We start from the raw sequence: 15941 nt of genomic DNA, 5'->3' as shown, positions 1-15941 counted from the left end.
TTGGAATTAAGAAAAACACTAGAGGACAGAGCCAATAGTAAATAAATTAGTCATTGGGCTAATTATTAAACTAGGTTCCAAAGTTTTATAATAACGTTTTCTTATTCGTTATTTTTGGTGATTTTTTTATGGAATTTCATTGATTGAGCGTTTAAAGGTTCCAACCACTAGAAGGAATAAATTTGTTTATTTTTATTGGGGATAACGTTTTCTTATTCGTTATTTTTGGTGATTTTTTTATGGAATTTCATTGATTGAGCGTTTAAAGGTTCCAACCACTAGAAGGAATAAATTTGTTTATTTTTATTGGGGATTTATATCTATTTATCGACTATTGTCTATCCCTGTAAATCCCTGTATTGAAAGTACATAATTGAAGTACCAATGATAAGCTTAACAAACAACATTTAGAATCATGACCTTTGATCTCAATATTTTTTTTCAACTGAAATATTTAAAAATTTCATCTTTGCACTGTAAAAATACTTTTTTTTGTTTATGAACTTTTCCTCAGACTAAAAAGTGGTTGAGTGGACCATTTTATTTCTTGATTAACTAACTTTTAAAACTTTTTCTCAATCAATTGCAAAGTATTTTTTTGTGGGTTGTCATTATTTTTAACCACCCCTCAACTATCTACTTTCCATCCCTCTTTAAACATCCTTAAAAATAAACAATTAAAATAACTTTTTTAAACAAAGGGATATATATTTTTTTTACAGTGTATGCTATGTAGAGGGGGGATATGATGGAATTGGGGTGAAAGGACTTTAAATTTGATTGTGTGTGGAAAGGTCAAATTATGCATCTAACTAAACATTTAACAACCAGGAGAACAAATAACATTACACACCAAATTCATCTGAATCACATTGGTTTTACAATAGGAAGTATTTTTATTAAAAATAGCCTAAAACCAAGAGGGGGGGGGGGGGGGGGTAGACAAAAAGGATTTTCAAAGTCCAAACATGAAAATCTTGATATATTTTATAATATAAAACGAAATTTTAGTTAAAGATTTATCCTGATAGCCAGGCGGACAGGGAGATAGACATCGATTCTAAAATTATTCTTTGTATAATATGTATAATAGATAAATTACATACCTGAAGAGTTATGTCCAGAATTAAGGCTGTATGGATCTTCATCTGAGCTACCTAAACAAATTAAATTATAAAAATAAATATTTAAAAGTAACCAAGTCTTACAACAGTATAACAGCAAGGTTAGAATGGCTGCCACAGCCACCCTTTGCCGTGAGCACTTCATCTGTAGTGCTTAATAATATATTCAGTAAATTTAAATTCAGCCACATATCATCAGCGCGGCTTATCAAGCCACCCAATAGTCCTGCTGTCAGTTGCGCGGTTCTCTAAGCCACTCAAAAAGCCTCAGCCGCAGCCACCCTCAGCAACACGGCTACTTAGAAGCTAGGGGCGCAGTCACAGTTTTCTATGCTGATTATACAAAGCTACAGTCGCAGTCCCAAAAAAAACAACGGGAAGTGAACGCAGCCGAGAACTGTGAGACTTATTAAATGGAACTACAATAACATACTTTTGCATTCCTATGATTATTTACTACTTGAGACGCGCAGCTACTCTAAAACATCGTTTTTACCTGACAAGGGAAACCTCCTCTCTCCATTTCCTTGCATTTTATACATTGGCACCCGAGTACCTAGAATTAAATGGAGATGAAATATGTTTTCTTTTTGAAAGGAGACAAATGATAAAATAAATCAATGGATGCAGAATATACGTGGATATTATGACAGGCGAAAATTGTCGTAAATGATCCTATTTTTCCATTCATTTATTGGCCAGTTCGTTCGTCCAGTAAAAGAGGGGGGAAAGTTTTTTAGCCCGCTACAAGTTTCACTTTAGTAGAGTACATGATATTCTGGTAAAAGATACAGTTAATAGTAAATACATTATTAAAGCAAATCAAAACTTATATCAATTAATGATAGTTGAAAATAAAAAGTTTAATATTTTAAATTGTCAATCAAAACCTTCACGGAATTAAAATTTGTGTGTTAAATCTAATTTTGAATTAAGGTACACATGAATAATTATTTGCACATAGTACTTATCATTCAATAATTAAATTTGATTTAAATTGATTAATTAATAATTGTATAGAACTATTTACTTTGAGGGAGCTTAGCTTTGAGCATTTCCAGAGCTACAATATTGATTAGAACAACCCAGATAGGTGAGTCTAACAGTTCTTCCTCGTCTTTGACAAAACATATGGAAACAACACATTGATGCTCTAACCTAAATAAATAGATTTTTTTTAGATTTTTTGGTTGTAAGGGGTGATGATCGTCGAATCTTTGCTAAAATTAAAATGCTGGTATGTTAGATACCTGATAAAAAAATAGTAGAATGGATAAAAAAAATCAGACAGCTAAAACGAAAGTATAAAAGACGAACACTGTCAAATACAGATAATTTCCTTTTACAAAATTGTTAACACTTTTGTATTACCTGACTCTATCTGGATTAGTTCTTCTTAGTTCTCTATTTATGCTTTGCTGAAACTTCCTCATATCAAAAATTCTAAATAATAATGACAATTAATTCCAGTAATATATGGATATGTCTTCTTTGTTAAAAATTCTATTAAATTATAATAAGGATCATGAATAAAGAGATGTATCTTCTTAGATTTATCATTATGCTTTGCTGAAACTTCCTCACATAAAAATTCTAAATAATGATTATAACTAGGATCAGGGATAAAGATACATATATATATCGTCTTTTAGATAATAACAGGGATACAAGGATATATCATTCTGATAAAACATTACTTGTCTTATTTTTAGAATTTCAAACATTTGCAAATAAAGAAGTTGTATCAACTTTTTTTTTTATAGCTAGCCGGTCCTTTAAGTAAGTAGTAGATGTAAAATTTTTCATAGAATTCAGATATGCAATCAGTTTTTTTGTAGACCTCTTATTTTTTAAGTAATTTAAGTTTAAAAAAAAAAAAATTAAGTCGATTTTAAGGTACTAAAATGCAATAAAAAAAAAGAAAGAAAATGGCCATTATGAACAAAAATAGTAAGATCTTTAATTTGACACCTTACTTTTTCAATTCTGTCAGGTAATTATTGAAAAAATCGATTTTTTTAATCCCACGAGAATAAAAACTTTGAACTCAATTTTATCATTTCACAAGTAAAAAAATATGGGTTCATATATACCTTTAGAATCAGAAAAATATTACGAATCCATTGTAAGCAAAATTGAAAAAAAAAGTTTACAATATAGTATATAAACTACAATAAAAGGAATTATATGAAAATATCATATTATATTGTACAGGCAACGTCTTAACTTTTGAATTGGGTATAAAAATGGGAAGGGGGTATAGAGGGGGTAAAGAGGGGGTAAAAAAGGGAAGAAGATAGTGTTGCCAGAACAAAAAATACAATTGGCCATTTTTATATTTTTTTATTTTTTTACTTTTTTTCAATTTTGCTTACAATGGATTCGTAATATTTTTCTGATTCTAAAGGTATATATGAACCCATGTTTTTTATGTCTGTTTGAGAAAATATTTAGGTCTAAAGTTTTTATTAAACCGAGGTTAAAAAAATAGATTTTTTCAATAATTACTCAACAGAATTTTAAAAGTAAGGTGTCAAATTAAAGATCTTACTATTTTTGTTCTTACTGGCCATTTTCTTCTATTATTTTGTTGCGTTTTAGTACCTTAAAACCGACTTAATTATTTTTTTAAAAAACTTAAATTACTTAAAAAATAAGAGGTCTACAAAAAAAACCGATTGCATATCTGAATTCTATGAAAAATTTTACATCTACTACTTACTAAAAGAACCGGCTAGCCATAAAAAAAAAGTTGATACACCTTCTTTGAAAAGAAAAATTTATATGTATAATTCCCAAGTAAATTGTATACAGAGAACCATCACACCAAATTTCAGCTGTGTATCTTAAATAGCAGCCGTAAAAATCAAATTTACCACATAGCGTTATGAATGGAAAGTCAGGCGGGAGCGAACAGATAAACAAAGTGATTAGCTTTGCTAGAAAAAAGTATTTTTTTTTTAAGGAAATTAAAAACTATGATTGAGACCTATTCTAATAAAAATTAGAAATCTTTCAAAAAGTTGCAACTTTAAAGGACTTCTATAGACAACTAATAAATACAATTAATAAAATTTGAACTTTATAATTTCATAGTTGGTAATGAATTATATAAAAGCTTTGCTCTGTTAAAAGTCTCCTGCTTGCAATATCTAATAAAAAAGTAATTTTTGTATATTTGAAAATTGAAGTGTTTGCATATTGACAAGCTATCAAGCGTAGGTTAAATCAATCATGTATGCTTTTTTCCAGGCAGGAAGGCTGTTCATTATAATAGTCCCCAAAGTTTTATGATAAGGTTTTCTAATTCGTTTGCTTAACAACTTTGGGAAATTTTTATTAAATTTTGATTTGTTCATTAAGTTAAGTGTTAAAACGTTTCAACCACTAATTCTAATTTACAGAAGGGGTAATTTTGTGTATCAATATTAAGGATGTACATCAATTTATCAGCTATTGTCTTATCCCTTTAGATCCCTGGCTTCTTCCAGTACAAATTAAAGAGACAAACTTATATTTTAGTAGTGCAGCTACTAAAAAATATGATATTTCAGTGGGTTTGTCTAACGCCATTCCAAAATAGTGCATTTGCAATTAATGAAAGAGGTTAATTGCCCTAAAAAAAATATAAAAAAACTTAAAAATAACCGTATAAAATTATATCTAAAAACACTTAAACATTATAGACAAACCAGAAAAGAAAGAAAAACATTCAATCAAAGATTTGTTTAATAGAATCTTACGCTATTATAAACTACAGAAAACTGTAAAATTGAAATACAGCAAATGTCAATTTTCGCTATTTTAATGAACGTTGGTTGCGTAAAAACACTTGAATTGACCATTAATATTATTTGATAAAATTTTAATAGTGTGTTAAATAATGCTTTTAAATTGATACTTCCTATTAAGGAATTGCAAGGACATTGGCGTTTAGTTGATTGGGTCTAAGTAGGGGGAGGTTAATTGAAGATAAATCAATGTTTAACGCTTTATAATTTTAAAACTTATTTTATTGGGGGGGGGGGGGGGAGAAAAGATAAATCATGGTAATCATAAAAAAAATGGAATCATTTTAGAACATAAATAAATAAAGTAAATCAAACAGATATACTTATAGCCGACATAAATAATTTTTATAGAGGCTTCGCTATTAAAAAAATATAATAGACAAAATAAAATATTTTCCATTATGTCTTCAAAACCGCTGGATTAGATCCGATTCTCATTTTTACTGAAAACTCATGTACAGCTTCGTATTACAGACAGTTTTGCACGAATATCAAAACAAAACTCATTAAATTAACAGAACTGGCTTTAAAATTAATTTTTTTTTATTTTAACATCCACGTGAAAAGCGATAAAAAACTATTAATGCAAAAAATAAATACGTTACCTTACTGGTTTCTCTAACTCCACAATTCCATTGGCAATTCCTAATATATCCGTGCTAAGACTAGAATCCTCTAAAGCTGTCTTCACAAGAACTGGGCTCTTACTACACAACAAAAGAAAAAATTCCGTAACAAGTTTAAACAAAAAATATTATTTAAGATGAACTGAAATTAGTTTCCGAATGTGAACACATTTTCCTAGGTGTTTCCCAATCCTATCTCAATATTTGCTACTAGCTAAAAAACCTTCAAACTTCAAAAAAAAATCAAAATTTGAATGTATTAACGATTTATACATTATACATTCAAAGTTTTAATTTTTCAAATTTAGATTTTTTTTTGGAAGTTTGAAGGTTTTTTAGCTAGTAGCAAATATTGAGATAGGATTGGGAAACACCTAGGAAAATGTGTTCACATTCGGAAACTAATTTCAGTTCACCTTATTTAATTATGTTAATGCTGTCAATAATAAAAAAAACTTTAAAAATATTATTCAATTTTTGATTAAATGTTTTAAATTAACATAATTTATAGAAATTTTTAGTTTGTTTTTGTAATAAGGTTTAAAGAAAATTTTAAAAAGTAAGGACTAAAAAACTATATATTATTCAAACACCAAGTAAAATATTTAGTCCTTGAAAGAGGAAGACAAAATGACAAAATACTCTATGAAAAAGTGACTCACTCGTAACCCCCCATTCCTTCTAATAGTTCAATATTAAAAAGGACATAAGTGTGATTGTTTAGGTCAAATTAGAACTCCGAAGGGTAATTTATGCCCACTGTTGGCTAATAACAAATCTAAAAAAAATCTAGAGGGGGTGTTTTTTTACTTGGGATATAATGGATTTCCATGACAGACGCTAGCAGCAGAAAACTCCAATTATGGCGATAAGGTCAAAATTTCTTTCCTCAGGCGTTTGATGAGAATATTTCCACTCTCATCCATCTTCACTTTAGCACCCAATCCAATGGTCTCCTAAATAATATGTATATTAGAGTATCCACACATTTTGACATGTTTGAGGAAAGAAACTGAACCTCACGATATCAAAAGATAGCAATTGACTAATTATTGAAACTAGTTAATTTTAGAAACTGAATAAAAATACAATTCTAAATTAAACACTGTAAATTTGCAATTAGGGAGGGCAAAAACCTTTAGCCGAAAACCTAATTGAAGTCATTATTATCTTCCAATATAGCGCCAATCTGAATAGTTTTGCCAAACTTTGTAACATTGTCCCCTTTTTTTACGAGAAACTTTTACCAGCTCCCATAAATCCTTTAAATGGTAGGTTTCTAAACCCTATCATAGTAAAATCCGTGAATTCTCTGATGTACATTACATTCAATTATTTGAAACCTTTTAGATTTAATCTGGCCGAAGATTAATATCTTAATTAGTACATCTCTCATCTACTCAAAGTCAGGCATTTAAGAAAAGTTAACTGTATAATATAAAATAAGTAAATTGAAAAAACGGTCAAAACACATAATGATGTAATGGAAAATTAAATAAAGACAAAAAATATTAGCAAATATTATTGCCTTGTATAACGTAATAAATAAATATTCTTAATTTCATTATTTCTTACTAATTATTTAATTATCTATCTTTTAATGATATGATATCCTAGTATATAAAGTCATTAGCTTTATATTTCGATAACTGCAAAACCCATTGGATTTTTCTTTTTAGGGAAGCTTCACATAGGTCCCCGGATGGTTTTAGGCTAATATTTTTTTATTTAAGTCTTTGGATAGTTTTAAGTTATTTTTTTTGCTTTTCCCATCACTTTGAATACAAAGCTTATTTAATTTTTTTTCAATAAGCTAAAACTAATAATAAAGCAAAACATTGTTTATCCTGTTATGTTATTATTTTCTTATCCACATATGTGTCAGATATAAATGATTCAATTAAATTATTTAAAATACTCGTATGTATCCTTTACATTTTCGCCTCAAGCTTAATAAGCAAAAGTAATTATGTGAAGAAAAAAATATCCTTAGTTAACTTATCCACAGGCAGAATAGCCTAAAACTTGCCCTTGATCTACAAAATAAATAAACACACACACATACATCAAGTTATTTTAATATAAAGGTTTACCTTGAACTCTTCTGTTTTGGGATCTCTCATTGGATTAGAAAAGCCGTTCAATCCAAGCCTAAAATTGTCAGATCATTAAAGATTATAATCTTTATGATTATAATATGAAGTTCTTAGCTGTTTGGTTTATCGTTTATTTCTTATAGTGTTATAATATATGAAATAAGTACACCTATTTCTTTGATATGTTAACTCATATAAAAATAGTTATACCTATGACGTGGATAAGAATAGCTATTCTATATCACCTAACAAAATTAATCTATTAAACAATAATTTCAACGACAATTATAAAAAAAATCATATTAAACATTATTTTACGGCATAACTGTTCGTATGCAAAGTAACATAATAATTGAATCGGGAAATGATTTCAAAGTGGTGAATGTAAAAGAAACTAAATAAATTGCATTAACGACAGACAAACCGACCTGTATGATAGCTTCTCTATGATAAAACTGATAAACATTACCTGAAACCATCAAACCCTCCTTCCCCTCCATTAATTGTGAGTACAGGAGCTCTTGCATACGCCTAAGAAAAATTAGCAATTATTAACTTAAAAAAAAAACGAATGAATACGGTCACAACAAGATACTAACAATTTATTGAAAATACCATTGAAAATATATATTGTAGATAATAGAATTTATCCTTATATATAAATCACAAGTCTGTGGCTAATGATTTCGCTAACCGATGGAACGATAGGATTCTTCTTTACAGTGAAGCTTCTAAAAAGTTCTAGGGAAGGATTATAACTATTTTGGGGGAGGGTGCCTTAACATTCTAAGTTAAATCGCCTCTGATAAAAACCCTTTTTCTAAAGTGCACATAGAAAATGAATATAACATTGAATCAATGTTTTTTTTTTAAACCGAAAACTTTATGATAATAACATTTAGAAAATTGATTTACCTTAGCAACTCGTCTGTTTCTTTCCATAACAATTGCCTTCGCCCAGATTTCATCGTCAATGGAGTCCCACTTCTTAAAGATTTCTTCAATGTGATCCTAAAAGTATTGATAAGATAATTAGTGTTTCTTTAGAACCAGTTTTTTTTCATTTATCCTCATACTTTTATTCTTAAATCAAAAGAAAAAAAATATTTGACTATTATATAATTTTAAAATTTATGAGTTGGGTTGGTACACTTTTGATATATATTCTTAGATTACTATTTTACCAAGGAGGAGGGCATTAGACTGCAATAGCTTGGATATCCAAAGTTTAATATATTCTTTTAATATAAGGCTTAAAAACTTTAATTAAATCTTAATAAGTTGGTTCTGACAGCAGTGTCCAATTTTTTTAACATATAATTTTAATCTACATTATGGGTGGGATAATCTTATTTATCCTAATTGAGGATGTACATTATTTCATAGTCCATTCCATTGTCGTATTCCTCAACATCCTAGATTTTACTCACTTAAAGAAGTAAAGAAAAGAAAAAAATTGACAAAAAAACTGCGGTAACTGCAATTTATATGCAGATTTTCTAATAATCGAAATCATTAATGAATTTAAAATTCACATCCTAACTGTTAATGACCAAAATTTTATGCTAATTATTGAAATTAAAATATCAAACTAAAACAAAACAAATTTTACAAAATCAATATTTCAATCAAAACTTAATGTCCAATAAAAAATATCTTCAAAAATTAAAATTATTACTTTAAGAAAATAAATCATCGATTGCAAATAATTTTATATTTGATGTATGTAATTTAAAATATTATTTTTGCAAGACAGGAAGTGAGGCAAACTATCCCAATAATCTTGTGTACAGCTAGCTGTAAACAAAACAAAATTTCAATTTGAACCATTACAAAAGCCAGGGCTCGGCCGCCGCGCGTCAGCCGCCTGTCAGCCGCCTGTAAGCCTCATGGAAATCAACCTTTTACAATTTAAAAAAAAGCTAGAAGTCTAAACCCGACTCAAATATGGCATCTCTCTTTTCAAAAAATTTAAAAGCATCCAAACGGATTTAATTCAAGGCTTACTCGCGGCTGCCGAGTCTTGACAAAAACTAAACTATAGCCCCAGTTTAGTTTTTATATTACCCAGCCATTGTAGCTATTATTGCTTTGTGGTTAGGCAAATTTTTATGGATTTATTCAATCCAAGGGTGTAGAGTAATTGAATGGCTGAGAGGAGATAGCGTTTTTTATGCGTGTTATTACAACCAACAGATGAACTGAAATTTAATTGCCGAATGTGTACACAGTTTCCTAGGTGTTTCCTCATCCTATCTCAATATTTACTACTAGCTAAAAAAGCTTCAAACTTCCAAAAAATTTTAAATGTAAAATGTATAAATCTTTTATACATTCAAATTTTGATTTTTTTTGTGGAAGTTTGAAGTTTTTTGGCTATTTATTAGTAAATGTTAAGATAGGATTAGGAAACACCGAGGAAACTGCGTACACATTCGGCAATTAAAATTCAGTTCATCAACCAACACTGCTATATAAATAACATTAAATTGGTAATTTTCATACAATATTTCTCTTTGTAAATGATGTTGCATAGTTGTAACTGATTTGATACAGAACATTCTGCAATTTCTTTACCAATAATAAACTGTAAATGCAAAAGTATGTCTTTGTCGACTTGAAATAAAATTATAATTTTAGTGGCCATTTCATTTAGCATTAAATTCAAATGACTGGAAAGTTACCAAAATATTTTTAATGATATCTTTAACCCTTAGATACTTCACCACTTAAACTAACCTTAAAATTATATTTTTTTAACAAATAAAAAGGAACCAATTTTCATTTAGGTACATTTATTGTATTAAATTATATTTGTTCTTAAAGTTTTGTAAATACATACATTCTCTCATTGATTGGCTGTAAAACATTAGTGTCTTTTTTTACATTTTGATTGGGCTATACAAACTAACAATGTATAACTGTTCTATCCTTTTAATTCAGAGAAGGGTGTATTTTTTATAATAATTGAAGTGAGTATAAATTCATCGTTTACTGTCTTATTCCTTAAGATCACTAAGTTTCTTTACTCTCATTTTTGGCATTATCGACTAACCAACCAACAAATTTGAATTTATTGGTATTATAGTTAATTGGACGTCTAATTTTCATAACATAACCCTAACGCAACACGACATTACCAACCTTCTAACAGACATTTATAGACAGTTCCAATTTAACTGTGTTTATCTTAAAAATCTACCAAAACGTTACGTAACATGGCGCATTACCGACTCACAACCCGACCAATAATAAGATGTTGTTGTAATAATTGTTAGAAAATGTGTGTGTGTGTGTGTGTGACAGCTAGAGATCAGGCAACACAAATGTCATTTCAAAATATTAAAGTTCATATACATAAAGTGGTAAAATTATTACACCCAAAAGGCAGGGATCTAAAGGGATGAGACAATGGCAGATAAATTTATGAAAATCCCCAATGAAGATGCACCAAAATTTCCTCTTCTGTAGATTACAGTAAAAGGTTGAAACGTTTGGACACTCAACTCAATAAACCAACCAATCAAAATTCAATTAAAGTCTACGAATTAGTTATTCTAACAAATGAGAAAATGTTATTTAAAACTTTGGGGACTAGTTTAATAAAGCACGTTCTGTAAAATAGAAAAGGTAAAATTGCATCCTAAAGTAGCAATTGGTTTAGAAGGGAAAACAACGGTCAACGCGGGGTTCGGCAGCCGCCTGTTACCTCAAGGAAATCAACCGCCCACAAGTTTAACAATCACAGCTGGAAGTCTAAACCTGATCCAAATATGATAATCCCTCTTTAAAAAGCCTTTGTATCTTCAAAACAAAACTGGAATTAATCTTTTAGTTGTCTGTAATACGATACGTTAAAAAAAACTATTATTTCTTAAACTTAAAGATGAAGATCTTGGTTTCAAATTTGCAAGAATCTCTCGTGCAAAGGTGGATAAAATTTACACATTTGACGCCATGGACCGGAAAGTTTGCAGTTAGCAAGGATAATTTCATAGAAATAGTTTTCAAGGTGACACAATCAACAAATTATTGGAATATGGATGAATGGGTGTCAACACAGTTGTTTTATACATCTTCAAGTTTCGTAAACAAAGAACGTTCATGAGTATTCATTTATTTCGTCTCAAAAACAGAGATAAAGGAGGCGAATTTATGACTGCTATAAAAAAAATATTTCAAGTTTGCATTTATAGGACGATTGTAGCTGTGAACGGCAATTTTAGATTCATTAGCACAGTGAGCGACCTTTGTCTGGAAGTCCTACTTGTGCATGAAAATGAGTAGTGTCTGTTGACGGGCCAAGGCATTACCCGTACTCTTACTATTAGTTTCAAAGCTAAGGTGGCAAAGTTTACGTGTCTAGTAGGAGGCGGTGTGGATGTATATCGAACTCGATAACTCCCCAACAACGGCAAATAGAAACGCTATCATTTACGATAATGACGTGGGTTCAGTATATCTAACTTCAACTCAATTACATATTGTCTGCTTCGCTCTCATGCATAAAAAGTACTTATTAATTAAAAACATAAAAAATAGTGCTGGCATTTAACGTTTAAAGTTTCTGGACTAATTTTTACAACATTCTTTATTAGAATATGTACAGAAGGGTTTGAAAGACAGTTAGCCTACTAAAGCCTATGCTTCAACAATGATGCACTTTAAAGCACACACTTAATCATACACACAAACACATATACACACACACACACACTCGTACTAATTAAGTTTACATGAATTAGCCACCGCTGGCAAGTGTTTAAGTCAATTATAGCCATTACAACCATTCTAATCTTTTAATTATACGACATTTGTTTATGGCTTAATAGTTTTAATTTGCACAGATGAAAGCTGTTTTGCATGATTAAGGCAGATTTAAAGGGTTCAGCAGCCGCTGTTATTTTAGACAAAGCCGACTCAGCTGCAGATTTTTGTCTAAATTATTGGATTGTTTAAAAAATTAGAAGTTGAATTTGGCTTGACAGTCTCGAACGTCAATTTTGTGGCTCGGTTGCAGATTAATAAATTACTGGGGTTTGCGGATTTCTCAAAGATTATTGCAGCCGCGGCTGTCAAGCCCCGTAGCTTTGACTTTTAGGCACAATAATTTATGTTTAGTTATTTTAATATTTTACATTTAGAAGTTATAAAGGTGTCTGTGTATAAATGAGCCGCATAGATAATTACATTGCCAAATTATAATATACATGCAACAAACACAACAAATATATATTATATAGTTTTGCAATAATTGAGATAAAAGAAAAATAGTTTTGCCTAATTTTTTTTGTCTGTACCTTGCGCAAGGCGCGATTTCTGTATTAATATCTTGGGAAATAAGCAAAGTAACAACCGTCAGACAACAAGCTCTTTGATGCACATTATGATTGTCTGTGTGTGCAAAATAACAAGTTGCAGAACCTAGTAATAGTGTCTAACTTTTTGTCTTTGTGACGTAACAAAAATCGAAGGATGAGAGGGAAGGTGAGAAGGAAACCCCCTAAAAAAGAGATGGATTTTTGTTACGTCACAAAGATAAAAAGTTAGACACTATTACTAGGTTCCAAGTTGCGCCACGCCTGTATATTAGCAAAGGCTTTCCCCCATTTTAAATTTTTTTATAAAACATTCTGGACCCAGTGTAGTAGATACTAATTTGAAGTCTCGGGTGTATCGAACTCGTCACCTTCCCAGCAAAAAGCGAGCGCGTTACCATAAATGCTAATACTGCGTTTTTTTACCAGTAACATTTAATTACTTTGTTAAGACATTCTCAATAATATAGATTGTAATCCTACACGAATGAAACAGTAATAGTTATGACAAGACAAATTAGTAACCTTTACAAAAGAAACTTTTCGTGTGGAATTCTGCCTTTGAAGGAAAGGACTGTTTTAAATTCCTTTAAATTCAGCCGCAAATGTACGCATCTACTTGCTGGAGGGGAGATAAAGATTTTAAATCTTGTGTAAATCGCGTCATACTCAAAGACTTTAAAAATTTGTCCCATTTGGTGTTATGCGCAATATTAAACAGAACAGGCACAACTTAATACTTTACATGTACAGTTAGAACTCAAAAACAAAATGTTGTGCAATCAAATGGTTGGTTGTCTGCTACTGTTGGGATGTGTACAAATGTCTAGGTCGACTTTTAACTAACCAAGGACCATAGGTATTAAACAAATATATGAAATTGTTTAAATTGGCATTTTAAACAATCTTTCATGTAATTTTAGTTGAAAGAAAAATATTATTATGAAAAAAATTCTTACCGAAAATAGTTTCTGTTTTGTGTACCAAACATCTTCTTCAAACCTGTAAAAAAAAATTATCATAATGTAGTTTGTCTTTAATTTAAAAAAAAATTATAGTAAACAAATTAATAAATATTTTGTGCGTTCTTAAAAGTTTCGTTCCACATCCTTCATCCCTGGATAAATCCTAATAAATTCTAATTTTAACAATAAACTATCCAAATACATACTTATCCTTTCATACATAACTCTCTCACTCCACCGATTAGCGACGTAATCAATTATTTCGCTTGCAGGAAACCCCCCCCCCCCCCCACCCCCACCTGTAATAATTTAGATTTTATAAACAAAATGTATTTTATAGTACTGTTCTTCTTTTTTTTTCTGGATAGGTTAGGTTTTTGAAAAAAATTGCAAGCTCTCTCTCTCTCCTGAGGTGTGTTTAAAAAGTCTTAGGAGCTAGAACTGGGATTTTATAAATTATGTGCGGGGGGGGGGAGGGAGGGAGGGGGGTGTTTAAGAGAGGTCCACTGTCTGAATAAGGGAAATGGCCAACATGGGTTTCAAAATACAACAAATCTATGCTTCAGTTCCAAAAAGGAAAAAGAGAAACATGACATGAGATGTCACACATACGCACACACATACACACACACAGACACACACTCACATACACACACACACACACACATGCACATACACACATACACATACACACACACAGACACACACACTTGATGTCAGCTAAAAGAGTAATACGGGCTGGGGGATTACGTGGTTAAGTCAAGTGTTTACAGGGAGGTAGGAGACATAATTTACACTGGTACCCAAAGTTTTATAACCATGTTATTTTATTCGTTGGCTCAGTTCATATATGGTAAATTTGATTTATTAGGTCAAAACTAGAGTGTCTAAACTTTTTAACCATTAATTCTAATCTAAAAAGGGAGTAATGTTGTTTATCATCATTGATGATGTATGTATATAGTTTAATCACTCATTGTCTTATCCCTTAAGATCCCTGAATATTTCATAGAAGGCGTAGGAGTGATGAAAGGGGGAAGAAAATATGTGATGAGGAGGTACAAAATGAATAGGGAAAGTCTATAAGTCATTAGAACCAATGAAAAAAGGGGAAAGAAATGCAGATTTCAGGCAATTTTGTTGAAGGATAGTTTTCCTGAAGTTTTTTGTAAGTGTATAATTTAATCAGTTAAAATCTAGAGTCCTTATAATAAAGTAACAGGATGTTTGTTTGTTTGTCTGTTTGTACCGAAGGATCTCGCTAACCACTGAACCGATCAGGTTCTCCCTAACAGGGTAGCTTCTCATAGGTCCTAGGAAGGTTTATAACTAATTTGGGGGAGGGTACCACCACTCTCCTAAGATAAATCACTCTAGAAAAAAATTAGATGCCTCTAGGGGCGTAGCTGCTAATTATAGATATTTGGATAGAAAAATCAAATCATATTTTTGTGGGTAGTGATTCGTGAATAGCTGTAGTTTTTTACTAGGAATACCAATATTCGATATCAAATTTATGGATAGAGTGTATAAAAATTAAATTAACAAGACAGCCATCTTTCTTAACCATATAGGATAGGTTTTCCTTTGATGATAGGGAGAGATGGGCCATTGAGCTGTTATTACACTAGTCCACAAAGTTTATAACAACGCTTTCTTATTCGTTGGCTTAACAACTTTGAGACTTTTAATTAGTTTTGATTAGGTGGTTAATTAAGTTGGGCGATCAAACGTAGAAACCACTCTTTAAAATCTACAGAAGGGGTAATTTTGTGTAAATTTACATCAATTTATCGGCCATTGCCTCATCTTTTTAGAACCCTGCTTTGTAGATCTAGTTTGAGAAAATGTATAATGAAACACACTAAGCGCTAAGACGTTGATAGTTAGAAGATTTATCATTTGTTAACATCTCTACACACATTTGGGTGATCTTTAGATGACCAAATATGTCAATATCATCTTTCAAGAAAAAAACATGGATAAATACGTCTGCTTTAGCGAAACTTTTAGCTGGATAA

At 30.5% G+C, this 15941-nt stretch overlaps 1 protein-coding gene across 1 annotated transcript in view; it reads right to left on the bottom strand.

Annotated features, from left to right (window-relative positions):
- The window catches only part of LOC145316358 (uncharacterized), a 65339-nt gene that overhangs the window by 15465 nt on the left and 33933 nt on the right, over positions 1-15941 (bottom strand). Inside the window, exons 3-12 of the mRNA XM_080156799.1 lie at positions 13915-13957; positions 8553-8648; positions 8107-8168; positions 7635-7692; positions 6432-6497; positions 5521-5624; positions 2496-2567; positions 2155-2282; positions 1621-1680; positions 1107-1157 (exon numbers count right to left, since the gene is read on the bottom strand). Coding sequence (XP_080012925.1) covers positions 1107-1157; positions 1621-1680; positions 2155-2282; positions 2496-2567; positions 5521-5624; positions 6432-6497; positions 7635-7692; positions 8107-8168; positions 8553-8648; positions 13915-13957 — 740 coding nt within the window. The remainder of the gene's footprint in view (positions 1-1106; positions 1158-1620; positions 1681-2154; positions 2283-2495; positions 2568-5520; positions 5625-6431; positions 6498-7634; positions 7693-8106; positions 8169-8552; positions 8649-13914; positions 13958-15941) is intronic.

The sequence above is a fragment of the Acartia tonsa genome, chromosome 4, assembly GCF_053477335.1.
Source record: "Acartia tonsa isolate MP-2025a chromosome 4, ASM5347733v1, whole genome shotgun sequence".
NCBI classification, from domain to species: Eukaryota; Metazoa; Arthropoda; class Copepoda; order Calanoida; family Acartiidae; genus Acartia; species Acartia tonsa.
This window is presented reverse-complemented; position numbering and strand designations above follow the sequence as displayed.